A 26,940-nucleotide genomic window follows, 5' to 3' on the forward strand; every position below is an offset into this window, starting at 1 on the left:
TATGGAGAGCTCATGTAGCCTCTTATATAGTTGGGTCAATTTGGCCTCCCTTAGTTTCTTTCGTCTTGCTGCAAGACTGATCAATGTTCCCCTCAGCGTGGCTTTGTGGGCTTCCCATAACGTTATTTGAGAATCCACTGTACCCATGTTCAGTGAGAAAAACTGTCTGATCTCATCTTTAATTGTCTGCTCAATTTCTGGGATCTTAATCAGGGATTCATTTAGTTTCCAATTTGCTCCGGGACTAATTGGTCTAATTTGTGTGCATCGTAGCTCTATTGATGCATGGTCCGACCATGTAATGTCATGAATTATAGTGTCGGATATTTGGGGGACCATTCTGCCCGAGACAAAGAAGTGGTCGATCCTACTATAACTGTCGTGGGGGTGTGAGTAAAACGAGTAACTACGTTCGCCGGGATGCTGCTCCCTCCAGATGTCAACCAGACAACCTCTCCGTAGTCCTTCCAGCAGTGCTGTGACTCCTGCCTGTCTGTCTCGCTCTTGTCTAGGGGATCTATCAATGCGGGGGTCCAGAACTTTGTTAAAGTCTCCCGCTACTATAACGTTTCCGACTGCCCATCTTTGAAGTTTGAGGAAAAATGCGTCAAAGAACTGCGGGTCACGCTCACATGGGGCGTAAACGCATGCTAGGGTCACCCTGCAATGCTGCAGAAGACCCACTATAATGAGATATCGACCCTCTGGGTCACGCTTTATTCGTTCAACCTCAAACGGGACTCGGTTGTGAAATAGTATAGCGACACCTTTTTTCTTTTCTTTAGCTGAAGCTAGGTAAAATCGTCTGAAGTTTTTGTCTATGAACCCTGGATTTTTACTTGAACTATAGTGTGTCTCTTGAAGGAAGAGAACATCCGCTTTCCGGCGTTTAAATTCTGCGAAGGCGATTCTACGCTTTTGTGGCGAATTAAAGCCCTTAACATTTTGTGATATAAACGTCAGTGCCATGGGTGTGTGTATATGAAGTCTAGGTCTGTAGCAGAAGGAAATAACCTACCCGGGCCTCGTGTCTGCGGGTACCGCCGGTGACGGCTGGGTTGAATCCATCTTGTCTTTGCCTTTGCTTTTCCTCTGGGGAGGTCTGAAGGTGGGGGGGGGAGACAACGGGGGGGGAAACAAAAAACACAGAACCACACAACATTCACACATAAAACCAAATTGATCCTAAACGACCTATGGTTTTCTGCCTGGGAATAGCAGTCACGCCTTGGACTCTCCCTCCCTCCTTTCCAGGCTCGTGGGGGGTAGTTCTCCCCACGCCTTCCCAGGTCTTTGACTGAGCCGCGGTGTAGGACCGCAGCCCCGTCAGAAAGGCACATGCCAACAGGCGGGGACAAGGGCCTCCATCTGCCCCCCCGCCGGCGATGCAACAGTATCTGCATAATCAGTAAGCTAACTATAGTGTTAGCCAAAACTTAACCCATACTTAACCATTGAGTAATCCCTTGTTAACGCAGCTGTATAGTTAACTGCCCTATACTGCCTAAAGTGACACTCACTTGCTACCCCCTTGACTGTGTAAAGGTGTCAGCCTAAACTGCAGTTGACCCTGTCTCTCTTTCCAGTTTCAATATCTAACATTCTATTTATATATTTAACCATATATAACATTTTTTAAAACTTTTCGAACAGCTCCCCGAGCCCCCCCCTCTTATCTAAAGAGCTGCCGAGCTTAAACCCGGCCATAAGACCTCAGCCAGCCACGTTGTTATGTCCCTTCAGGGGTCTTGTCCCATTCTCCAGCTTCTTCGCGGGGGAGTGCGCGTACCCCCTAAGAGCCTTCTCCGTCGCCTTCCATGGCTGTCCGTGGGACTCATCCGCTTCCGCGGCTGTCACTTCCGGGTCGTCCATGGACCGGGCGGGTCCGCCTCCTGACGTCATCGCGGCAGCGTCCTCATATCCGCCCGTGAGCAGCAGAGAGGGAAGGCGTGCCCTGCAGGTGGAGCCGAGCAGAGCTCCCAGACTTCGCGCCAAAACCGCTCCTCCATTGCTCCTTCGCGCTTCTTCATCACCCTGACCCTCGTGTGTTGCTGGTCCGCCATCTTGGTGAGTGGAAATGCTTATCTGTTCGGATTTTTAATTTTTTTCCCTCTGTTGTCCTGTGGCGGGTCCAGCTTTTGTTAAGCTGATCGGGTCATCGGGTGCCCCGCAGGCGGGACGGGGGGGGGACGGAGCCGAGCCGAGGGGCAGGGGGGGGGGGGGGGGAAGGGGAACCGGAGGCGGCAGAGGGAAGCCATTCAACGTGGCCCTCCCCTCCTCACCCCCACCTTCAATGGCCAACAGGGGGGCAGGCCAGGGCCCGGGGCAGGCAACACCCTGCAACTGTGATTATTGTCCTGAACCTCAGACTGGTCTCGACGGACCTGCTTTGTCTCTCCGCTGTCCGCTTGCTGCTCCCACCTTCTTCCACTCAGCGGGACGGGGAGGGTATGTCTCTGGTGCCACTGGCAGCTGCAGCGTGTCCGGGAGCCCCAACCTCTTCAGGAACTCTGGCCCATCAGCTAGATATTTCAGTGCCTGGGTCCGGCCGTTCTGCACTACGACCAGCGCGAAGGGGAAGGCCCACCTGTATCTGATCTCCTTGTCTCGGAGGAGTTTTGTGATGGGTTGGAGGGCCCTCCTTCGCGCCAGTGTGACTGGGGAAATGTCCTGAAAGATGGCCATTTCTATCCCCTCGAATGGCACCAGTGGGGTAGCCCTGGTCAGACGGCAGATTTCCTCCTTAGTGGTGAAATGATGCAGGCGGAGTATGATATCTCTGGGAGGGTTATTGGGCAATGGGCGGCCTCGCAGTGCGCGGTGACACCGGTCCATAACTAATTCGGCCTCAGATTTCCCTGGCATTATAGATGTCATCCACCTGTTAATCAGCCGCTCAGGGTCTAGGATTTCCTCCGGTATGCCCCTGACCCGAAGGTTGTTCCGCCTGTCCCGGTTTTCGCTGTCTTCGTGGCGTTCCTCCAGCTCGGCCACCCTCCGTTCCAGCCTAGCAATTTGGGCTCCCATCTCTCCTTGGCACTTGGAGGTCTCCTCCACCCTCTCCTCCAGTGTGCTCGTGCGGTTACCGATGCCCAGTATGTCCTTTCTCAGCTGGTCCACCTCCCCTCGGAAGAAGGTCTTTAAGTCGGAGAGTAACTGTGCAATCTCCTGTTTGAGGGAACCCGTGGGCTCCTCCGTAGTCATCTCTAACTCCGGTGCGGAGTCAGATTCAGATGCCGCCATATTAGCCGTCTCTCTGGGCTTTTTTGCGCCGGTGAAGTAGGTGCGCACATCTACCCTCTGCTTAGGCTTTTTGCGAGTCGCTGCCATCCTTTTGTGTCCAGCGCTGTTAGCTGAGTCAGGGGTGATATTTTATTTTGAGTTTTATTGGGTTTTTATCACTGTATCGTGCTAAATATCGCCGGCGGGAAACGGAGCACCCAGATCAAGCCTCCATCTCCGATCCCGTCGCGCATGCGCCTAGTAAGTGTGTTTTTTAAACCTTTTATCCTGCTAACATAAGACATGCATACTTGTATATATTCTACCCATATACATATTTATGTTTGACATCTACAGTACCAACTAAATACAATTTATCACCTTTTTATAGCTTATATGTGATCATTTTAATGCTGTAGCCTATGACTTTTGGGTTAGCCGTAGGCACCTCCACCAATCGCTGTTAATATCTCCATACTCCTCTCCCCCCATTGCTGTTTGTGTCCTCCACCCTTCTCCCATTTCTACAATCTCTAACCCAGTGGGGCCTCTTTCAGGCCTAACCTATATTTAGGCCCAGGCCAAAGTCTATTCCTGTTCAGATCGTGCTCAGTCTGCTGTAGGTCGCACACACAATGAGTATTACACACTTTGTATACATTGCTTGCATTCCCTTGGTGTTCCTTAGGCCATATACAGTACTGTAAGGTGCTTTTTATTATTTTTTTGCCAGAATCCCAAGTCCCACTGTCTGTCTGGTTTTCTTCACAGTTGTCCTAATTGGATTAAAAAAAAATGGAATTTACGAGCATTATAGGTTTTAAAAAATACATAAAAATGGTCAGCTAAATGGAACTGCACTTTTAAATGTTTTGTATTTTTTGCATTTGTTTCCAGGGTTTTCTTCATTGAGAAATTCAATTTTTCCCCTCTGCAAGCGGGTGCAATAAACAGGTAGATTTGTAACATTGATACTGTATTGTGTGCGGGGCTATAACCTATCTACCATGAAATTACACCCTTCTTAGATTAAAACCATTGCCAATTTTTAAATGCATTTGTTTCTGTTTGTAGTGTGGTGTATATCATCTCTGCCCCAATGTCACCGGTGTTTGGCCTTTTAGTTGATCGAGTTGGTAAGAACATTATCTGGGTAATGTGCGCTGTGGTAACCACACTTATTGCTCACATCATGCTGGCCTTCACCTTCTGGAACCCCTGGATTGCTATGGTAAGTTGTCATTATTTTAAAGAAATTGGATTTATGTCGTTGTGAAAGATAGATATATGTATATTTGTAAATAGGTCTGAGACATGCAAATGTACCCCAAGTTATATTTTTGTTTGCTGTACATTGGAAGGGTTTTGTAACTTTTTTTTTATCCACCATAACTTATTTAATGTGCGGTTGAAACCTTTTCTAGCTTCATGTTGCAAAGTGAACCAGCCTCTCACTGATGAGACCCAAAATGTCGAAACTGCTGTCTGTGAGTAGGGTTACTGGCTATGCACTTTAACCCAGGCTGTGCTGAAAAGCTGTGTAATGCGGCAGGCATACGCTTATAGGGCTCCCATGTTAAAATGGATGAGAAGTAATGAGTGACACTGCTCATTTGCATGTGATTACCCAGAATCCCTGGCTGCAGAGGAAGCATTGTTTGCTAAGCGTTAGTGGGGAGAGACAGGATTGCGGACCTGTGTGAGACATGCAAATGCACCACAAGTGGTATTTCTATTTACTGTAAATAGGTCGTGTATGAGATTTCAGCTCCGGGGACCCCTTGGTTTTCGAGATGCTTATCAGGGAAGGTCTCGCTGTCCCCTCCAGGGGAAACAAAATGGAAGTTTAAACCTCCATGAAGTACGGGAGGCATTTTCTCCAGTAAGTATCTCGGGAAGCAGGTGGTCCCCGCAGCTGAGATTAATGCAACTCAGGAGACCCTCTGCTTCATATACGTGTAAAAAACAATAAAAGGGGGGCCCAGAGGGAACTGTTGCTTTAATTACTACATGAATTGTCTCTTCTCATTAATTAAATTTATCAAACTTGTATTTGATTTTTGGTGTGGCCTTCATAACAAAATATATTGTGTGGGTAAATTAAATGCGTCCTTTCAATTTCACTGGAGCTAGAGGCCAACATATTCTGTCAGTGGTGGCCAACTCCAGTCCTCAAGGGCCACCAACAGGTCGGGTTTTCAGGATATCCCTGCTTCAGCACTGTCGAAGACTGAGCCACCTGTGCTGAAGCAGGGATATTCTGAAACCCCGACCTGTTGGTGGCCCTTGAGGATTAGAGTTGACCACCCCTGGTCTATGATTTTGTTCAATGCATAATAGGTGTATCACCTGAAACTTTAAAGTTACTGTTTCAAAAGCAGAGGAAACAGAATATTCATTTTGACAGAAGTGCAGCGACTCGGTCTCATGATATTTGCTGAAATTACACATGCATTTTCTCTCTTTAGAGCTTACTGGGTATCTCCTATTCTCTCTTGGCCTGTGCTTTGTGGCCTATGGTTGCTTTTGTGGTTCCCGAACATCAGCTGGGTACAGCATATGGATTGTAAGTATAGGCTGCTCTCTTTAGGTAAACGGTTTAGTCCTGGAGATACCAGATGTGCCTAATATACTTACCTGAAGAAAATAAAACGTAAAGATATAAAAATATATATCAAATCTGTCCAATCTTTCTCATTGACACTGGGAATGATTGAAATAACCTTACAACTTCAGTTGGTTTGTGTGTGTATATGCACATATGTCATATACACGTTTCAAACCCACCACACCATATATACGTGTCAAAATGTGTGCTACTGGGATTGTGACTGTGGGTGTGTGTGTCTCACCAATCTGGTTCACTGAATATATCTTCTTTTTAAAGCATGCAGTCGATCCAAAATCTGGGTCTTGCTATCATTGCCATCGTCGCTGGGACCATACTGGACTCTCGGGGATACCTATTTTTGGAAGTCTTCTTCTGTGCGTGTCTCTGCAGTAAGTATCTTCTTGCACTCAGTACAGTATATGCTTTTCTACAAGCAGGGTAAAAAGTGGCTAAAGCTACAAGCACATGTGAATTCTTCCAGATCTGTTTGACTCTTTGCAAACCGCTGGAATGTTTCTTTAATCTTGTGCTGCTTGAGGGCCAAACATTGATTCCTGTACTGCATGTCTCTCAACTGCGAGAGGATTTTAATTTTTTTCCTGCATATGCTGGCTCTTTCTAACAGGTTTTCTTCTTTTCCCCAGTGTGCCTTATATCGGTTGTTATGCTGTATTTTGTGGACAACATCAGAGGTAAGGGAGCAATGCTATGTTGCTTATTCATTTCATGTTGAGTCGCAATGGGTGGTTTTGTAGTTCTCTGGGTGTGTTCGTGTTTTTGGAACTGCTCTGTATTTGGGGAGAGGAAGGGGTTCACAGGAGTAATGTGTCCTTTTCCAAGTATAACAATAACTGGGAACATTGGGGAGCTACTGGTTTAATAATAATAATAATAATATTTCATATAGAGCTTTTCTCCCAATGGGGCTAAAGAGCGGCACAATTACAGTATAGTGCGTGTTACACAGCACACAGGAATATTTAAAGACACATGTTCATCGTCTTCCCCCGCCCCTCGTTTATTCCTCCAAGGAAGTATCTGCTGGCACCACTTAAATTCAAAGGAAGTGTAGACATTAGTGTTCCTTCTCTCATTTTTGTTTTCTTTTAGTAAATATTCCAAGCATATGAGTTTTTTTGCCTCTGTCATCTAAAATTCCTTTCAGATTTATGGTGACACTTTCAGTATGGCACAGGTGGCCAAAGCCTGATGCTGCTGCCATGTACGTTATTGCTGCATTTCTGTAAGGTGTATTATGTATCATATGGACAATACATGTGAAGATCAAATGTACACATTTGAAGAAATATAATTAAAGTTCATTTATTGGTGCTAGGTGGTGAACTTAATTTATCTGCGAGTAAGAGGGACAAACTGCAAAAACTGTCCGTCACGGAGTAAGTATTGTCTTAATTTTATTTTAGTTAAGGCAAATCTTTATACTACAAACTTTTGTTAAGTCTATGTGTAGATAATTTCATTTGTTAGGTTAGCATTTCATTGTGTGCAGCATATGAGATTCTTGATTTTGCACTGTAGAACTGCTGACCTGTCTAACATGTCTTTCAAAATATATATTTTTATTTATTTATTGCAACACCTAATCTCCATAATCCATTTAGCATAGAGTAAAAGGTTCTACCCCCCCCCCCCCCAAGTTTTGATAAAATAATGTGCCGAAATTGCAGCATAATCAACACTCGGTGTATTGGGTTAACTGGTGTTTTGCACATGTCCCTCTGTAATTTGATGAAGCACTACTGTAGCTAAGTAGTAAAGATTGACTTAAAGGGGCAATCTCGGCTGCTGAGTTAATTTTCTTTACACAGATGGCAGTGGTGAGTGTTCTGACTCATGCACACTGTGGCTAGTGAGTAGAGGCAGACCGCTCAACTCAATCACTTTACCTACCAAGGGAGGCTTCTATTTTCTGAAATGTTTACTGGGGGAACAAAACAGAAATAAAAGGCGGATAAAGGCAGGGGAAGGACTGCACCAAATGGCAAGGGGAGGAGCAGCAGCCCAACTCAGAAGAAAAAGGGGGGTTTCCAAGGCAACAGGGGAGAAACCAGGAAGTAACTAGAACTTTAGACATAACAGTGATGTTTATAGCGCTTAAAGTAGCACGGTTCAGCTCCAGGGAACCCACCGGTCCCCAACCTGAAAAGAGGAGGTAAAAACGTCAGGATTGCTACTTTAAGCAATGAAGCAAACATTCAGCGGCAGGGAAGTGGTGATATGGCTGTGGGCATTCACTTTGTTACAACACTAATATATCTTGGTATATGGCACGTCTCTGTGAATAATACATTAGTTTCACACTTCAAAGTAAAAGGATAAATTACAAGAATGGAGCCAACTCGCACGAGCCGAGGATTACTTTGAACCTCATTTCATTGCATTTCTAAACATCGAAGTATTGTCTTTCAGATACTTGGCTTTGACATTTAAGATCTTTCATTACAAAGTGCAACCAATCACTCCAGCTCCTATGCCATTTTCTTGGATAATAATGAGCATAATATCAAGTTTGTGCCAAACTGTGTGTTTGTGCTGAACTCTGCAATGAAGACACATTGTACACATATTTAACTCATCACCTGAATGTACCTCAGGTGAAGTTGTCCACTTCTAGCCTCAAATGCTGGCAAATCACTCAATTATTAAACAGTGGGGATTTGTAGAGTTTTTCCTGGCTTGTGATTTCTACAAAAATGTTTACATGATACAAAAGCAGCACAATCTTAGGCCTCGGCCAGGCTCCCCGCTGGCGTGCTGAGGATCAGGGAAAGCGGGTGCTTTCCCTGGCCTTGCGGGTGCTTTCCCTGCGCGCCGTCAGGGGGCGGGCCAGTGGTGTCACGGAGCTGGTTCGCCCTCATTGGGCGAACTGCTCACGTGACCGGCCCTGTGCGTCGGCATGCTAGGAAATTTTTTAATTCCCTAAGACCTACGCTTCCGCACGCTTGCGTAGGCGAGCCCGTACTAAAGCCGCTCTAATTGCGGCTGTAGGGGCTCAGTGCTGAGCGGGAGTGTGCCTCAGCGCGCCTCGCCAGCAAGCAGTAAGCATGGCCGAGGCTTTATTCTTCTCTCTTCCCTAGGACTGGGCATCAAAAGATTTCAATATGTAAATACCCTGAGCTTGTTGGTGTTCCACAGGTGTTATATTAAAATAGCACTTTTTTAAAAAGCTGCATTTCATTAAAAAAAAAAAAAATATATATATATATATATATATATATATATATATATATATATATATATATATATAGACATGTACATAGACATATACATAGACATATACATAGACATATACATATACATATACACACTCACACTCACTATTTGACAAACCTATACATTTGCACGCCCCGGGCGAGTGGATTTAACATCGTGGCGAGCTCCTATTGGCCCAAGCAGCACACGTTTGGTACTCGGTGGCGAGTAGATTTTTTTTTGTTCGGCGAGTAGATTTTTTTGGTGATTTGTCGACCACTGTGTGTGTGTGTGTGTGTGTGTATATGTGTATAATATATATATATATATATATATATATATATATATATATATATATATATATATATATAAATAAATTCACCCCCCCAGGCAAATCCATTGTGTAGTATTAGATAATACTTCATTAAAAAAATATATTTTTAATGTGTTGCACTTCCTTGGGTTGCTATAGCAACAACTAAGCCACGGCACTTCCTCCTTTTGAAATAATTGCATGCCCTGGGAAGCAGGATCTTCACCAATCGCTCATGGGAAACCGGATTGATCGCTTAGATTATTGCATTGCCGTAAAGTAGGGGTTCCCAGCCTTTTTTACATTTGTTCTTTTAACACACCACATTGCAGGACTATCTTATCTCTTCTATCAGCATTTTAACCTTGCCCATAACCATATATTTTACCTCTGTCCTGGAAATGTAACGTATTTCTACTATTCATTTAATGCAACCATTTTTTTGTCATAACTCTGTGCCCAGCACATACTTGAACACGAGGTAAAACTCAATGCATTGCTTCCTGGTAAAACATTTTCAAAATAAATACATTGTTCACTGCCTGCTAGAAAATGTGTTCTCCGAACCCCTAATTAATCTTACTGCCTACTCATCAGACTATTGCTAACAAAACTGTTAGACCAGTCGCAGGCAGTATAGAGTCCTGACATGGTGGAAACACATCATAAGGCCCCAAACTGCACCTCACTGCATGCAGCCAGCATGGGTGGTATAGCTGTCAATCACTTTGGGAGCTGCCAAAGTCCCTCCCCACAATGCCTTCCCACTGTGGATGCAAAGCATTGTAGGGAGCAACTTTGGAAGCTTCTGCGGTGGTCACTATACCACCCATGCCAAGGTGCAGTCTGGGACCTTTTCTAAGTGCGCAGTCCCTTACATCGGCTTGGGAACCCACTATACTGCCTGGGATCCGCCATTTTAGAGGGTTTTTTTTGGGGTGCGTTCCCCTTTGTGCCACCTCATGAACCCCCTGTTGGGAATCACTGCCATAAAGGCAAGGAACTGCTGCATGTATTTAAAAAGGTATTGGTCAGGAGGAAATGTCCCTTAAGATTAGGAATGTTTCGGAATCTTTATGTATCTGCACTTAGTGCTACTTAATGCCGCTTGTTCATTTGTATTCTGACTTTGTTTTATCATGAGTGGGTTTACGATAATGGAAAACATAGCTACTTTAAGTGCTCTAAAAGGATAGGGGCTGGTTACAGTTGCATGTATATGCAGGCTGTGCGTTGACATCCATTCACCAACTGTAAAATAAGTATTCAATCACAGCAGGGTGTATTCATTGGGCGTGGGATGTGCTGGTTACAGTACAATACATGTTCAATGAATCTGTCTTGAAGAGCTTACAATCTTATTTTGGAAACTCGGAACCCAGTAGCAATTTTTTTTTTTTTAAATAGGTTTGAAGCAGCGGGTCTCTGAAGCTGAATCGGGGTGGTTTTTAACTCTGGGAACCCCCTGCTTCCTGAGATACTTACCTCCTTTGTCGGTTGAAGCTTCTGCTGGGCTAACAATGGCGGCTTAAATGTCCTGCGTACTGCTGGCCAATAGGAAGCCGTGATATCCCAAAAAATGACATTTAAACTGCAGAGATACCGGCACCCCCTACAGAGTTAATTATCTCGGGGTGCAGGGGGTCCCCGAAGCTGAAATCAATGCAGTGCTGCTCCGGAGACCCCCTGCTTCACACCAATTAAAAAAAATAAACATCTGGCTTTTTTTTTTTAAACAAAGTAATCTTTAGGCGAGTGTCGCTGTACACTTTGATGTAGTGTTATTTATATTGCCCAAGGATGCCTCTTGCTGGGGTAAGTTTGCAAATCACATGTATGTTAAGTAAATGCAGTGTGTATATTGGCTATTGTCCCTGCTATTGCCGCTCACATTCAAATCGTGCTTTATTCTAGCTTATAGTCCCGCCTATTTGCAAGTTATAACTTTTAAATTTCACAACAATGTTTTGCAGAAAAGAAATTTGAATAGCAAATGTCATCATCAAGTATGCAGAAGTGCGGTCAGCAGCATGTCAACTCGAAGAGTCTTAGTGTCTTCTGAGCTTGCTACCGTTAGTCAATGCGGGTGTGATACATGTTTACTAATCTGCCTTATGCAAAGTACTTGACAGTAAGACTGGTAACGGGTTTTGTAAATGGAGACGTTTGGTTTTAGACCATCATGGATGTATTTAATTTTTAATACTCTGTGCCAAGGGGGCATGCAATGCATTGCTCTGTTACATTGCTCTGTTACCCTCGTGGCACTTAAGAGATTAAGCACTTCAATTGCAATATATAATATATATCTCCTGTAAATGGTACAGTTTGTCAAAAGGCATAAATGGGTTAAAATATATTTCTTTAGTTATTTTTCGTTGGATCAGACAGCACTTAGGGGGGTTGTTCTGCACCCAATTCTTTGATTATACTGTATTAAAACGTACAGTATTTCCTGATGTGTTAAACCCCCTTCTCAAATGGTTGCTTTTTATGCCATTCTGTTGCTAAACTAGCAGCACTTAAACCTTCCTTAGGGACTTCAATTCTATTGTGCGTGTTGTTTTTTTATGTGCGTTCGTTTAAATGTAATGTCCTAAGGCTCAACTAGTTTTTAATTTTAGCGGCATAATGGTTTTTATATGGTGTAGTCAGACTGCGCTGCACTTTACATGGCGGCACTTAAGAAGGATTGTGGTTTATTTACAGATTTGTGTTTTGGCAGAATTGATTCTGGTGTGTATTATACAAGCAGCACAAATACATCCAGCTAATCCACTACACCAGTCTGAGAATTGGTATCTACAAATCGTGTCCATAGAAGTTTTCAATAGAAATATTTTGAGCTTGGGAAAACCTTGTTGGTCTACAACGTATATTTTTATATTGCCTAAAGTAGCAATGCCCATCTGTTGAATTTTTTAATAATGTATTTTTAAAGAGTTTTCTGGTGCTGAACTGCAGCACTCAAAGCTTCAGGGACTCCCCGATTTTGCCAAAATATTCGTTTTTGTTTGAACTTTTTCTAGTACTTGCAACAAAAAGCAAAAATGTGTGTGGGGTTACACAATCAAAACTGCAACGTGATCTCCATGAGGATGAACCCAGTGACGATCTTATTTTTCCAAGATAATAATTGAAATCTTGGGAACCTGGGATGGTGTTACCGTACAGATGGTGCAAACGTTCTCGCAACCCGTGGCATAGACCAGGGTTGCAAAAACTTTTTTTGTCTCCACCTCCTCCATATAAATATAAAAACAATCACGGCGTGGGTCGCTGCTTCACATTTTTTGTCTCAACATTTTTTGCAATATGTTTTCTGAGCTATTTTACTTTGCAGTACAGTATAAGCTTTAGCGCAAACTGGCTGCTTCAGTGTAATTTTGGTGATTGAGATGTAACGCTAAGGTCCATAAAACTTGAAATTGGTGTAAACCTGTGTTTCTGTATTTCATATTTTCTGCATTCTATCACCTGCCACAGATTAGCATTGGGAATGCTGCTATTGCATAATAATCCCGATTGCTTTGAGTACTGTTGTGAATATGATAGCCACAATTAAAATAAATAGAAATAGAAACTTTAGAGTAGGGGTGGGCCACTCCAGTCCTCAAGGGCCACCAACAGGTCAGGTTTTCAGGATATCCCAGCTGAGCCACCTGTTATCCTGAAAACCTGTCCTGTTGGTGGCCCTTGAGGACTGAAGTGGGCCACCCCTACTTTAGAGTCTCTGATTTTCAGAAATGAAGCAATGGCAAGAAAGTTTGTTTTAAAAGCAAAACGTTGATGTGGAATCCTGCTAATGTTACATAATCTGACATTTCACACCTCGGACATACAATCTACCTTTAATGAGCCCTGGGAATATTGTTGCAATAATATAGGTCACCGTTTACAGTGAAGGCTGCTGTGAGGATAATAAAGGGACACCGGATAAGCATTCCTGGACGTTGATCCACCCGGCATTTCTTTTCAGTCTGAGCTTCTAGTCTACTTTACAGCTTCAAAGAGCAACAAGTACATTCTGTTCAGACATCCAGTACAGCGCCCTAACAGTCGTGAAAGCTAATCCATTCCATGCTTACCCAACATTACACAAGCGGTTAAGAGAGTTCTACTCTGCCCGATTGCTCAACACGATCATTTCAACTCTTTCTCTGCCAGAGGGGCCAGCAATGCATTTTGCACGGCTTTCTGGGTGAGAAAGTGTTTAAATAAGATGGGAAATCCGCTTGGACATAGAAAGTGCACTGTGACACAAGTCATTACAGCGGCAGTATATGCTCCTTAGGGTTACTACTTCCAGTTAACTCCATTCCAAGATGCAAAAAGTAAATACCAGATACTAGAACCACTGTTGCCCCAAGCGAATTCGGGTTTTGTATTCTGTAACATGTGAAATAGTTAACACACCATTATAGTAAATGAGATAATAATGAAATGGGACCACTTTTACTTGGAGCATACACTCTTGTTTAGTATGCGATTAAACTGCTTTCCTGTGCTGGAGAAGATTCTAAGTCCGATCCATTTCAATTGGATTAAACACTTCCTCTGCACAGAGAGAGGCTTGGTGTATAGAACCTGAAGACGTTGTCTTCCTATAAATGGTGTTTACAGCTTTTCTTAAAGTGGGGTTTTCTTTTTGGGAGGGTAATACTCTTTTTGTTATGCTTTATCCAAGTTGGAGTCCTTGATATATGTATGTTTTACATATACAATGTCTGGGGGGGATTCCATAATCTCCAATATGGGTTATCCCATTGCAAACACCAACTGTTGTTCACTTTTATTGCAGTTGGTGCGAGATTGCGGTGAGAACAAAATGGGAGATTTGTGAAATTCCCCCTCCTAATTGTCTGGTTAACTAATATTTGAATGGATTGAGTTTTTATCATTTACTGGTTCACCTTGTGGGATGTCCATACATTTGCAGTTTCTTAATAGTGCAGACTTCATGTAGCAAAGTTGTTCCTGGAGAAAATGAGAATTGCTGGTTGTGAGTTTTTGGATAGCAGCACCATGAATGTGTTTGTTGATCCTCACGTGGCAGCTCGAAATCTCATGTACAAGAGCTGCAAGTACTTTTCATGTTGCTCGGAAAGGCTTACAAGTTAGCTGAGAATATAATGTGGGAAAATGTTTGGCATTGAGCAAATGGTCTACAATCAGCCTTGCTGTGAATAATAAACCAATATTGTTTTAAATCAATGGCCATCAACAGGTCAGGGTTTCAGGATATACCTGCTTCAGCACAGGTGGTTGTCTTTGACTGAGCCACTGATTGAGCCACTTGTGCTGAAGCAGGCATATCCTTAAAACCTGACCTATATATGGCCCTTGAGGACTGGCGTTGGCGTCCCCTGATTTTAAATGAAGGCGTTGTGTAACTTTTGAGTTTACTCGAGCTGAATTTATATTGCTTATATAAATACTTTGATGTTTTCCGAATCCAAAGTAAATGTAATTACTCCTACGTGTAGTACTGCTGCATTGCATTCTGGCACTTGTCTCTTTGCTTGCTCTGTTTCTTTATGGAATAGGGTTACAATAGACCTTTAATTGATGTTAAAAACAAACAAAACACTTTTTATATAGTGACCTAATGTTTTACAAACTAAAACTGCACTTAACTATTTTACTAACTTAATAAAAATATCGTTGAAGGAGATTTGTTGTATTGTCTTTTATTCACATGCACATTAATAGTTTCTCTTACTATTCCAGGTAAGCTTTCTGCAGATTGTTAGCCCATCAATGCTGCGTTTCTTAGGCTTGGTTTAAACTGTTCAATCTTATTTATTCAATCTGATATTCCTCTAGAAATCCTAGAACTGTGGTTGATTTACAGTATGTGTATGTTGACATACATAAGACCTGATCTCTCTCTCTCTCTCCTCCTCCCCCCCCAACTATGCATTTACCCATGTAAACTGTCGTCGTAGGTCTGAGAGAGACAAGGTCCGACGTCGAGCGGAAGAAGACTTAGCCAGGTTACGTCCAATGACTGCTTTTGCTGTGAGGAATAGATATCTTTCCAGGCTGGGAGCCCAGGTAAGGATTCAAGCCATCGGAAACCTGCAACGCATTCTTGCTTCGGAATTCAAAAAGAGAAGCATATAATGCACTAACCCATTTAAATAGTGCTCAACAAATACAATCAGTGCAGATATATCGCAACCCTTGTTTTATAGGGCGATGAGAAAAAGCATTGTCGGGGGTAGGCAACTCCAGTCTTCAAGGGCCACCAACAGGTCAGGTTTCCAGGATATCCCTGCTTCAGCACATCTGACTGTCTTCGACTGAGCGGCCTGTGCTGAAGCAGGGATATCCATTGTGACGGGAGCTTTGTGACAGGTTATTAATAATACACACCCAAAGATATAACTGGGTTGAACCGGACGAGGCTTAGATATGATAAAATATTTATTCCTTGATAAAGGTGAACACACGAGATATACAAATAACAGACAAAATATGGACACTTACTTAAAGGTTAGGACAAGAAAGCCATCAGGATACAGGATGGGCCATTTCTTCCATAATTCAGTTGACATCACAGCAATACATGCAGATCATGAAGGCACATGAAAGACATTTGAGTAAGGTGTGACTCTGACTTATATACCATTTCAACCCTTCTCTTACACTCAAGGCGCCGAGCTGTCTAGCAAAAATCTCTTTGAAGGAGATTTTGGCTTCCCTGTAAGTGTGAAGACCGACACTTAAAAAATACACAGCCCCTTTGTTCTTGCCCTTAGGATAAACAATCAGGACAGTTAGCCTTTGATCACCGGGCTATGCTAATTCTTGCAGGATGCTCTTCCTGCCTTATTTAACATAACAGATGGAGTCTGCATTGTTCAGAGCAGACCCAAAACCCATATACATTTTAATACCTACACATATTAAAATACCCGGTTATGGTAGGTCCAGCGTGTCCAAACTTTCCAGACCTTAATGCCGGAAGTGGTACACTATAGGGTCCAAATTTCAGCCCGCTACGACCTATGGAACCGGAGTTATACAAATATCACATAAACCGTTTCATATTTTATTATAAAAATCTCCGCTAAAAAGAAATCTCAGCGTTTCACTAAATCCCCATTGAAAACAACGGGCTCCGCCGCCATGGGTTTCAATGGCGCAACTCCGCCGTTGTAGTCAATGGAGTTTCCCGCCATAGACTTTCAATGGGGAAACCGCCGCCATTGAAGTCTATGAGAAAATCCACAAATCTTTACCGTCGTCCACACTCCGTCTGGTTGGTCTGAGGGGGCTGGGAATGGGCATGCATTAAAGCCGGAACATTGGCTATATGCCACCCAAATCCCATCCCTCTGGTCATTCCAGAACCGGAGATATGGACGTACACATTTCAACATTTTACACTTAGTCGTTTTTTCGCCATGCGGCTTTTCCCATTCGAATCAATGGCCGGCGCCGCCATTGACAATGCATGGCGCCCGCCGCCATTAGATTCAATGGTGCGACCCTCCTCCGCTCGACCCTTTACGGGGTCCCTCATTCCCGCACCCGGTGTGGATCGTGTGTGGGGGTTCCTAGGGGTTAGTGACAAAAAGAACTTTATTCCCAGGGGCCCTAGAACTCAAGATTCCCATCCCAATTGTCGTTGAACTTGACCGTAGTGATTAAACTCTTTTAAAAGACATTGTATCCGCTTTTGCGGTCTGCGGTTTGGATGGCTGCCAACCTGTTCCTCGAGGCCGGCGTTGAGGAATCTCCTTTGAAGTCAATGAGCCCATTGACTTACAATGGGAAACCGCCGCTCCTCCTCTCGGACGCCACCTGCTGGTCGTCGCTGGAAAACTGGTCCAAAACCGCTACTTCTGCCATTAGAAAGCATGGAGGCTCAATGGCGACCTATGGACGGCTGCAAAATGGAGCCTGAAAAGGCGGGAAAATTACACAAAGGGCTATAATCACTATTTTAACATTAACCCCTTCCCTCCCGCATCAACCCTAGTGTATGTGTGAGTGCAAACACCAGGATAACACAATACATTTACACAGGGGAATAAACATTTGGATATTGAAGCAAGGCAAAACACATTACTGGACCTCAGTCCAGTTAACCCCTTGCTTCCCTGATGAGTAGAGGGTGGCCAAATGGGGGTGTAACCCCTTTAATCCCGGGCCAAATCCTCTCTATCATGACATCCATCCCTTGAGGACTGCAGTTGGCCACCTCTGCATTATGTGCTGCAGTCCTGTGATCAGCAGTCCCATTCTGCATTCTAGTTAATATCGCAAATGTCATTCACCGTTCCCATCAGTGTATTTATCATTATTAATCTTTTGTATTGGTTAGGTCAGGGGAGCGCAATCTCTTCCCTGTGCCCCCCTACCGGCTCTTCCCCTCTCAGCGCCCCCCTCTTACCTTGGTTCCGGCGTCATGACGCCGCGTTGCCATGGCGTCGCGTCTCCAGGAGCAAGGTAAGTGCAGTTACAGAGGCCTTCGCCGATTCCCCGGCACTTCATTAAAGTGCCTTCGGGAAGCGCGCGGGACCTCTGTAAACCCTGCGCCCCCTGCAGACAATCTCGGAGGGCGCGCCCCCCAATTTGCACACCACTGGGTTAGGTTACAGTTTGCAAGGATATTTCAAATGTTTTGCAAATCAATGTTGACTGCTCAAGCAGAAAACATTGCTTTGTACTATCAGTGTCACATTAAAGAGTCAGTTCCTCCCACTTACATTTTTTTTTTTCAGCCCCATTTTATTTACAGAGTGGCCCCTGAGCCAAATCCCTATTTTCAGCTCGCGAGTTACTTACCATGACACTACCAGGTTTTACATTTACATCCCTTTTAAAGGACAAATCCATGCCGGTTTAAAACATTTTGGATTTTTTCCAGTTCTTTTCATTTTTGTTTAATACAGGTTTTAAGCAGGGGGTCCATGGAGCTAAAACCCAGTAATTTCAGCTCTGGGGACCCCCTGCTTCCAGACATACCTCCGAAAGGGAGTGCCGTTATCTCTCTGCAGTTTAAAGCTTCCGGTCAAATGGGCCAACAGGAAGTATTTGATATAGTTAAAGGCTTAAATGATATGTTTAGCAGTCATTTATTGACCATTACCGCATGTATTTACATTACTTAAGCTTACACGTGAATTTCAATGTAGAAAATGACACCTGAATTAGCAGAAGCAGACAGTCCAAGGCTGTTTGTACCACAGGCTGCCTGTCAGAGCCCTGCATATGTATGGAACGTGCAACAATTCCAGCAAACTTTTTACGTTCTAATAAAGATGGGGGAAACCAGGTTTTAGAGATGGCATGTACGTAAAGACTCTGCAGTCTTAACACACCAAGCCGTATCCCAGGATCCGTGTGTATACGTACATATACATGCAAGGAATTCGCAGAATTAAAAAACAACAACTTTGGACCAACAAGGTTATATATTTTATGGGGACTAAAAGTAAATCTGTAAGGTTTTCATTGTATACCATGTTGTTTTTGTAACTCCGTAACACGGGTTCTCAACTCCAGTCCTCAAGACCCCCCCTAACAGGGCAGGTTTTCAGGATATCCCAGCTTCAGCACAGGTGGCTCGATCAGTGGCTCAATCTTTAATTGAGCCACCTGTGCTGAAGCTGGGATATCCTTGAAACCTGACCTGTGGGAAGGGATGGGGAATTGAGGACTGGAGTTGAGAACCCCACTTTTAACTAAGGATGCATCAAACACATATGTATACCTGTATTTACCATCTGTTTTTCCTCCCCCAGCTGCCGGATCATTATTGCAGCCACCTGTCAGCGCTGGCCCACAGAAGTGTTCTGAAATAATGTAGCCATGCTAATGGTAGTTATTGATACTTCACCCAGTTTACATACATGGGATGTGATTTACAAAACTCTTTTAATGCTGCTTATGGAGTTTATATAGAAACCACATCAATGAAGTCATCCTGTGTCTGACATGTATTACATGCTATACAAATGTCACTACAATTTAAATGGTGTTAATTTTTTTTCCTGTTTACAGATGGTTTGTGTTACTATACAGCATTGGCGGGCAACGGGTGACCCAGGGGGTCTTCATCTGCAGCCCCCAACCAGTGGTCACTATAGTGGCTCACTCTCCCCAGTGCAGAGGGAGCAGAGATGTTGCTGGTGTGGATTGTAGCTTCTCCCCACTCCCCGAGCCGCCTATTAAGCGCTGATAAATACTTCCCCGCCCCTCTCCTGCGCCAAGCATTAGTCCCCTGTGTAAGGGGAGGAGTGGGACAGTATTCACCAGCGCGCCGGCATTAGGAAGCTGACGGCAGGGGTCGGAGAGGAGCTTTTACCCATGGCTGTGACGTTCCTTGTGCCCTGTATAAATATATATGTATGTAATGTGCGGCCCTTGAGGTATATAGTGTTGCTTAGCACTGCTATACAGAATCGTTCTGCTTCATCTTTTAAGCGTTACATTTCTGACTAGTTGTGCAGCTCCTTGCACATGAAGTATGGGTTGGGCCACCTGAAGGTTCAGTATATTGCAGAAACCCATCAGCCATTGTTACATCGCTTGTAATGGTTTTTATTTAATAATCAACACACTGAAAGATAAACAACGCAGCTGTGTGAAAACCCCATAGAACCTGCATTAAAACAGGAATACAGGTTTCAATTTGTATTACAGTATCAGGGGTCTTTTGAGCTGAACTGTGCTAAGCTATGGGGACCCCCTGCTTCTAGCGACACCTCTGTAGATGGTGCCGGTATCACTGCTGTCAGAGAAACTGTATGCCTAACAGTGGTTTTTAACCTTTTTTTGGTTGGGGAACCCCAGAATTCAATTTTGAAATTCTGTTGAACCCCAACCCTCACCCCCCCCCCCGTCTCTCGCCCCCCATCTCCCGCTCCCCATCTCTCTCCCCCTTGCACGCACACACACACACACACACACACACACACACACACACACACACACACACTTTCTTATCCTTTGTGTTAAAACAAGAGGAATTTGTAGGAGACGAGTGTCCCATCCCTCACCCTTGCGAGAGCACGCGCCTGCCGGGCCAATCCCCTCTTCCTCTTGTCAGCGGACTGCGCCCGGAGCAGGCAGGGAGAGGAAGAATAGCTAGGGAGCCGCCGGTCACTGCAATGTGTGGGTGCCACAGGGTCTTGGACAGCTGGGATTGTTATCCCAGCTGTCCCCCCCTTGGCGGCCGCGGAACCCCGGTTGAAAACCACTGGCCTAACCTAATGGCAGCGTTTTTAAATATCACACAAGACAATAGGAAGCCGTGATGTCATACGGCACAGCTTCCTATTGGCCCATGTGACCGGGACATTTAAACTCCCCAGATATACCGGCACCCCCTATGAAGGTAAGTACCTCTGCAAGCAGGGGGTCCCGGAGCTGAAATTAACACAGTTCAGCTCCACAGACCCTCTGTTTCAAACCTGTAATAAAAAAATAACTATTACATTTTTTTGCCGTATTGCTGTTTTCATACATTAAATCATTAAAATAGATAACTTAATAGAAATACATTTGAAATGTTTTCTGTTTTGTCTGAGTTAACAAACTAATTCCCCTTTTTATTTTTTTTTCTGTATCCCAGTATAATGTTTTCTTACTGACTAAAGCAGCAATACCGTATTATGGAATTTGACAAGTGGGCGCAATTGTATTTTTTGTGCCTTGTTTACAGCGATTTTCATGCTATATTAAGAAACTGCAGACTGCATCAAGGCAAAAGTGGGGCAATTCTGTGCCAAAAACAAGCTGCAACCGATGTATCAAAGAAGCAGACTGATTTTAATGGATTTCTTTTACCCCAGGCTGGCACCATTTCTGCCCTAATACACATGTCCCTTAGAACTTTCCTCTTAACTAACAATATGACCTCACAGGACTCGTCTGCTTGTTTCATTGGACCTTTGTAGACAAGAACGGGTTTCGCCGGTGTCTACACAGCCCAGTCTTGCCATGAGCCAATTATTTTTAATTAGTGACTTCAATGGTGGTGTTGAATGCATATCTTTTTAGGTCTGTGTGAGTTCATATCAGTATTACTGCATAACCGCAAACGAAGCAGGATTTCTACCTTTTTTTTTGTAATGTGATCAAAATTAGATTTTAATTCACGAATATTGTCTTTCAGGGAAAAAAAGTGTAAGAAAATGTTATGTCTAAATATTTGGTGCATTGTGCTGCAGAGCTGTGCCAGGTTCTTGTGCCCTGATGTGTGCCGGGGGTGGGGGGTTGTTATGTAGAACAGGGGTGGCCAACTTCAGTCTTCAAGGACCACCAATAGGTCGGGTATTAGGGATATCCCTGCTTCAGCACAGGTGGCTCTAATTTTAACTGAGTCACCTGTGCTGAAGCAGGGTTATCCTTAAATCTGACCTGTTGGAGGCCCTTGAGGACTGGAGATGGCCACCCCAGGGGTAGATGGCACCAACATTGTTAGGTTGAATATTCACCAAAGAAAATTATGAAGCATAGGAACAATGTGACTGCAGTTTAAAATCTTAATCTTTAGCTCAAAGTTTTATCATTTTTTTGATAAATACCCATTTGCAATGGATGTTTTTTTTTTTTTTCTACATTTGTTTTCTAAAGAAAAACATTAAGATTGTATATTGAGTGAAAGTTTTTTTGTTTTTTATTGAGGTTGCACATTTTGTTTATTACACTAATTTTGTACTTTTTGTAAGCAATGTCAATCTTTTTGGATAGTTCCCATTTGATTCTCCTTGAATGTAATATAAGCAATAACGCCTAACTCCCCACAAACTTGCACTTTCCTTCCATTATTTAGGTAGTACTTTGTCTGGCATTGATGGAAAAAAAAAATATTGTCTGTTTTCTCATCTTGCGTGTCACACACTTAATATTGTAGTATTACCATGCCAATCGTATTGTCTGTAGCTGCCTTTGCAGAGGTTTGGAAGCAGTGGAAACATACTCCGATAATACACCATTGATATCCTCAAATCTGGTTGGGAGTTGGAAGGGAATTGAGGCATACCAAATATTGAACACCTGTAACAATGTTAGGCATGTTATTATGTCTTATCCATGCAGTTTCACTTCTGTAAACAACATTGCATGTTTTTAAGACGTGCAGTAGGAAATGAGCATTACAGAAGAATTTGCATGTTGTCTCAAGTTCTAATAATTGCCCACACGTGTGCTGTGTTGATCAGACTTTAGAAATGGGGCATTAGAAGTGATCAAACATGTATTTCTTTGTGGGAATATTTTATGAGTTTTAAACTGGACAGCAACAAAGTATATAATTGTCTCAAAGGCCTTATCATGTGCTACTACTGAAATGAATTAATGACTGATTATCTCAGGTACTTGTGAAAAGTTCATGCTGCTCTCAGTAGAAAGGAAATGTACAGTAGTACTTTCAAAAAAATATATTGCATAAGATATTTTTTTTGCTAAACTTGTTCAGTTAGCCTTTACTATTCCATGTAATGTATTGTTTGACCACTGTTGTATTCCTACATGTTTGAAATTGTACTTTGTGTTTTTGTATTTTTCAATTAAATACATTATTTTGTCACTTTTTTCTTTCTGTTATACTTTTTGCATCTGTTTCTTTCCAGTACAAGTAACACAGCACAATAGGTTTGTTTCACATATTATATGGTCATCCATAAACATGGAAACATTAGTGTTTTTTGAGCTCATCACAGCTTGGGCCCAGATTATGATGCCAGCATGCACTCTGCTTTATTTTGTGACCTCAAAAAAGAAAAAAGTGAGAAGCGCAGACAGTGGGGGTTGTGATTAAACTAAAATTCTTTATTACATAAGCTAGTCCCAGGAAAAAACCCTCTAGGACAACAATGTGAGATCAATACATAAATAGTGATTTAAAAATAGTGCTAATGGAATGGATATGCGGTACCACTTAATCAGTCTCCAGAGGATTGAAAACGGGTGTTACCCGATAGATAGTCTTAGTCCTGTAGATTGTGCACTGCCCGGGCAGGTAACCGCTCCGGTGCACACAGCATGGATGTGCTGTATCGCGAGTTACAGCACATCCATGCTGTGTGCACCGGAGCGGTTTCCGTGATCTGAGGGACAGCAGGACCGTCAAGGATCTGCATTATCCAAAGGGTGAGCTTTTCCAACATTGTCTCAACCCTGGGGTACCCCTCTTCACCAATACCTGCCCGGGCAGTGCACAATCTACAGGACTAAGACTATCTATCGGGTAACACCCGTTTTCAATCCTCTGGAGACTGATTAAGTGGTACCGCATATCCATTCCATTAGCACTATTTTTAAATCACTATTTATGTATTGATCTCACATTGTTGTCCTAGAGGGTTTTTTCCTGGGACTAGCTTATGTAATAAAGAATTTTAGTTTAATCACAACCCCCACTGTCTGCGCTTCTCACTTTTTTCTTTTTTGTTGTTACACCCATACTAGGGACTGGGGGCTCCCTATTATCAGAAGCTGCACCCACCATCGGGTTGTGATTACTTTAATTCCTTTTATATTTAAATCCACCATTAGCAAACACTCATTTGCACCGGACTGGTTCATGTCACATGACTTTTTTGGTATTTTTTTTTTGCCTTTTATTTTGCTCCAGTGCCCATATTCAAATAAAACGACCCATTCGGCGCTTTTTTATATTTTTTTCTTTTTTTCTTGTTTTGTGACCTGCCTGCGCGCCTACAAATGGACAGGCGCGTTGACGCGGCCGCATTTTGAAAATACAACATTTTGTATTTTCAGGCGGCTGCCGGGTGAGCTGGTTCAGCCAATGAGGGCGAACAGGCTTCGTGACGCGTCCGCCACACCCCCGCAACGCGTCTACGATCACCTGCAGCTAAGGTCACAAATCGCTTGGGCAGCAGGAGTGCGCGCGGCCACGCACTCGTTCTCACACGGCCGCGCTTGGGACCATAATCCCTGTCTTAGGTTGTAATACTTTGGAGAAAGATGAGGATGGATCGGCGCCACAGCAGTAAATCAGTCAGAGTTCACTGAAGTTCTGGTGTTGAAGAAGCTTTGGACTCCGAGACGAAGCGCTTTACAGCGTGAAACGCGTAGAGGAGGTGATGTTAGCCTGCTGTCTAGTGTGTGCCATGTACTAATAAAGCTTCTTCAACACCGGAACTTCAGTGAACTCTGACTTATTTACAGCCGTGGCGCCGATCCATCCTTATCTTTCTGCATACTTCATCACGGACGCACGCAACGGGAGCAACAGTCAAGGAGAGCTGGGATCCAGGACGGATGAGCAAAGAGGGTTAAGCAATGTGCCCCTGAGTCCCGACCAATATCGTGGTCTCCCTGCGCCCTCCGATTACTGTTCCTTACTGTCCGCACACTGACATTATGTTGTCAGTTTCTGCAACTGTTCATCAGCCTGAGCACATGACCGTATTGTTACTTTCTGTAATACTATGGAACATATTTTGCATTGTTTATCAAATACTTTTTCTAAAACGAAAAGACATTTCAACATAAATTATAACAGATCATCCAATTTCAACAAAATAGACGGTTGGCTAAATGAAATAAGCGCAAGAGATGAGCAGGTTCTCCATTGCTTTCCACAGATAAGGGCTCTTGTTCTATAAACTGGCACCAATGCCATGGGCGTAGCTGTAGCCCACGCTCTTGTGGGGCCAGCTCTCCCCCCACCTGTGGTGGCGGCGGGCCCCGGCATTAGGCTGCACTTAAAGTGCAGATGACGGTGACATCACGCTGCGGTCGCTGGAATAATCAAATTGACGACATCCAGTGATCGCAACCAAACCGTCGCTGCGTCGTTTTTACTATAAGCGCACACGACGGCGGCACTATAAGCGCAGCCTTAAACAGAAGCCTGCAGAGAAATCGGCAGCTGTGACAATCGGAGCAAGAAAGCAGAAGAGCGTGTTCCGGGTCACACCACTAGAGCGCGCTCCTGCTCTGCTATGCAAGGGATGTATTATACCAAGTGCAGGCGCGCACTGTGGTGGGCGTATAGGCCAAAGATGACGCGTGGCCATGACATCACAAGGTTAGGCCTCGCTGTGATTGGCTCAGTGTCAAGTGGCACAGCAGCCGCTCGAAAATACAAATTTCTTTGTATTTCCACCACGCTGCCGCGCCAAGTAGGAAGACAGGTATTTTTTATCGCCATGCACACGCTTAGTATAATGCATGATTAATAGGTGCTGATTTTTTTCTGCCGGCTCCTCCGGATCACCCACAGGTAGACATAGGGTACGAGGGGGAGAGAGGTGGTGGTGGGTGGGTGGAAGAGAGGTGATGGGGAAGATATGGTGTTGGTGAGGGAGAAATGAGATGAGGATGGGGGAGGAAGAAAAAAATTGCAGTCACTATTAATATTTATGGGGCCCTGAATTTTTTTATTTTGCCTGTGGGCCTGTCCTTGTCTAGCTATGTCACTGGCCAATGCATTGACTTGAATGGGACTTTCTGCACGCTAGTTCTGAATTATTGCAGTTTACAGAATAAGGACCAAAGCTTCTTAACGGAGTATTGCAAAACTGCATTTTAATAGTGAGTCCCTCCAGTGTCAAAGTAACCTGCAATTCATGACAATTTTTTTTTTATCGAAGTTGACACGCTTAAAAGTAATATTTTTTTAGTTTTCAGGCTGGAGAGTTGAAAACAATATCTAGGATCTGAGAGACTCATTTATTTAGTTCGTTCACAGTATCTGGGATTCACAAAGCACTGATACGGAGTATTGTACGCTGATACAGCGCTTACTGCTATTGACCTGAATGGCTGCCATGGCAAGTAATGTGCTGGCTTGTGTATGATGCCCAACATCACACTAAGCGACTCCCTAGAAGATACTGTACTCACTGTATATGTATGCAGTTTGCGGGGTCGGGGAAGCTACATGTTTAAGAAACCTACCACTACTAAATGTCAATAGCTTACCCTTAGGACCAAGTTACCAATATAATACAATAAAGTGCAAAGTCAATTCCTAACTGATGGAATAAATATTTCTTAGACACTGATTCCAGCACATCTATTCCCATAATGTACTTGAGCTTTTCTATGACATTATTTGAAGGTGCTATCGCACATATACAATATTTTTTATTCGACATTTTGGTAAATGTGAAAACTCCAATTAATAAGCTGTTTACTGTGTCAGATATGCGGTCAAAGGTAATTGGCTCCATATTGGCAATTAAGGGGTTTAGTTTGGCATTTGCACACATAACGACCTATGATTCATCATGTGTGCGTCTATGGACCCTGTATAAAGTCTCCACTGGATGTCACTAGTGTCACATTTTAAGTTCGGAAAAATAAATAAATTATAAATCTAGATTTGGTGCATCACTTTAAGGCTACACGTTTTGATGCCCACGTATTAAGGTATGCCTAATGCTTGGTATTGCTGTAACTTTTAGCCACACACAAAAATGGAATCCACAGCAGTAAGTGGGGGAGGACTGGGGGTGCTGACAGCTTGTTCAGTGCTGTGGGGGAACGGGGAGCCTGATCAGTGAAGAGAGGGCCCCATCCGCTTTGTCGACCCACTTCCTGTCTGGCCACACTTCCAGGTTTGGCTGGGCGTTCCCCGATTCCCCAT

The 26,940-nt window shown here is 43.6% G+C and overlaps 1 protein-coding gene across 4 annotated transcripts in view; it reads left to right on the forward strand.

Moving 5' to 3' along the window:
- Window positions 1-22,908, forward strand: part of MFSD1 (major facilitator superfamily domain containing 1) — a 34,156-nt gene extending 11,248 nt beyond the window's left edge. Inside the window, exons 10-17 of one of the 4 annotated variants that reach the window (XM_075570575.1) lie at window positions 4,120-4,176; window positions 4,297-4,453; window positions 5,691-5,788; window positions 6,110-6,222; window positions 6,478-6,525; window positions 7,170-7,230; window positions 15,308-15,416; window positions 19,118-22,908. In XM_075570575.1, the coding sequence (XP_075426690.1) occupies window positions 4,120-4,176; window positions 4,297-4,453; window positions 5,691-5,788; window positions 6,110-6,222; window positions 6,478-6,525; window positions 7,170-7,230; window positions 15,308-15,416; window positions 19,118-19,177 (703 nt within the window). In that variant the 3' untranslated portion in view covers window positions 19,178-22,908. Of the gene's footprint in view, window positions 1-4,119; window positions 4,177-4,296; window positions 4,454-5,690; window positions 5,789-6,109; window positions 6,223-6,477; window positions 6,526-7,169; window positions 7,235-11,332; window positions 15,034-15,307 lie in introns of those variants that run through there. The other 3 variants (XM_075570574.1, XM_075570576.1, XM_075570577.1) reach the window with 3 other exon arrangements.
- Window positions 22,909-26,940: the final 4,032 nt, after the last annotated feature.

This window comes from Ascaphus truei, chromosome 14 (genome assembly GCF_040206685.1).
Source record: "Ascaphus truei isolate aAscTru1 chromosome 14, aAscTru1.hap1, whole genome shotgun sequence".
NCBI lineage: Eukaryota > Metazoa > Chordata > Amphibia > Anura > Ascaphidae > Ascaphus > Ascaphus truei.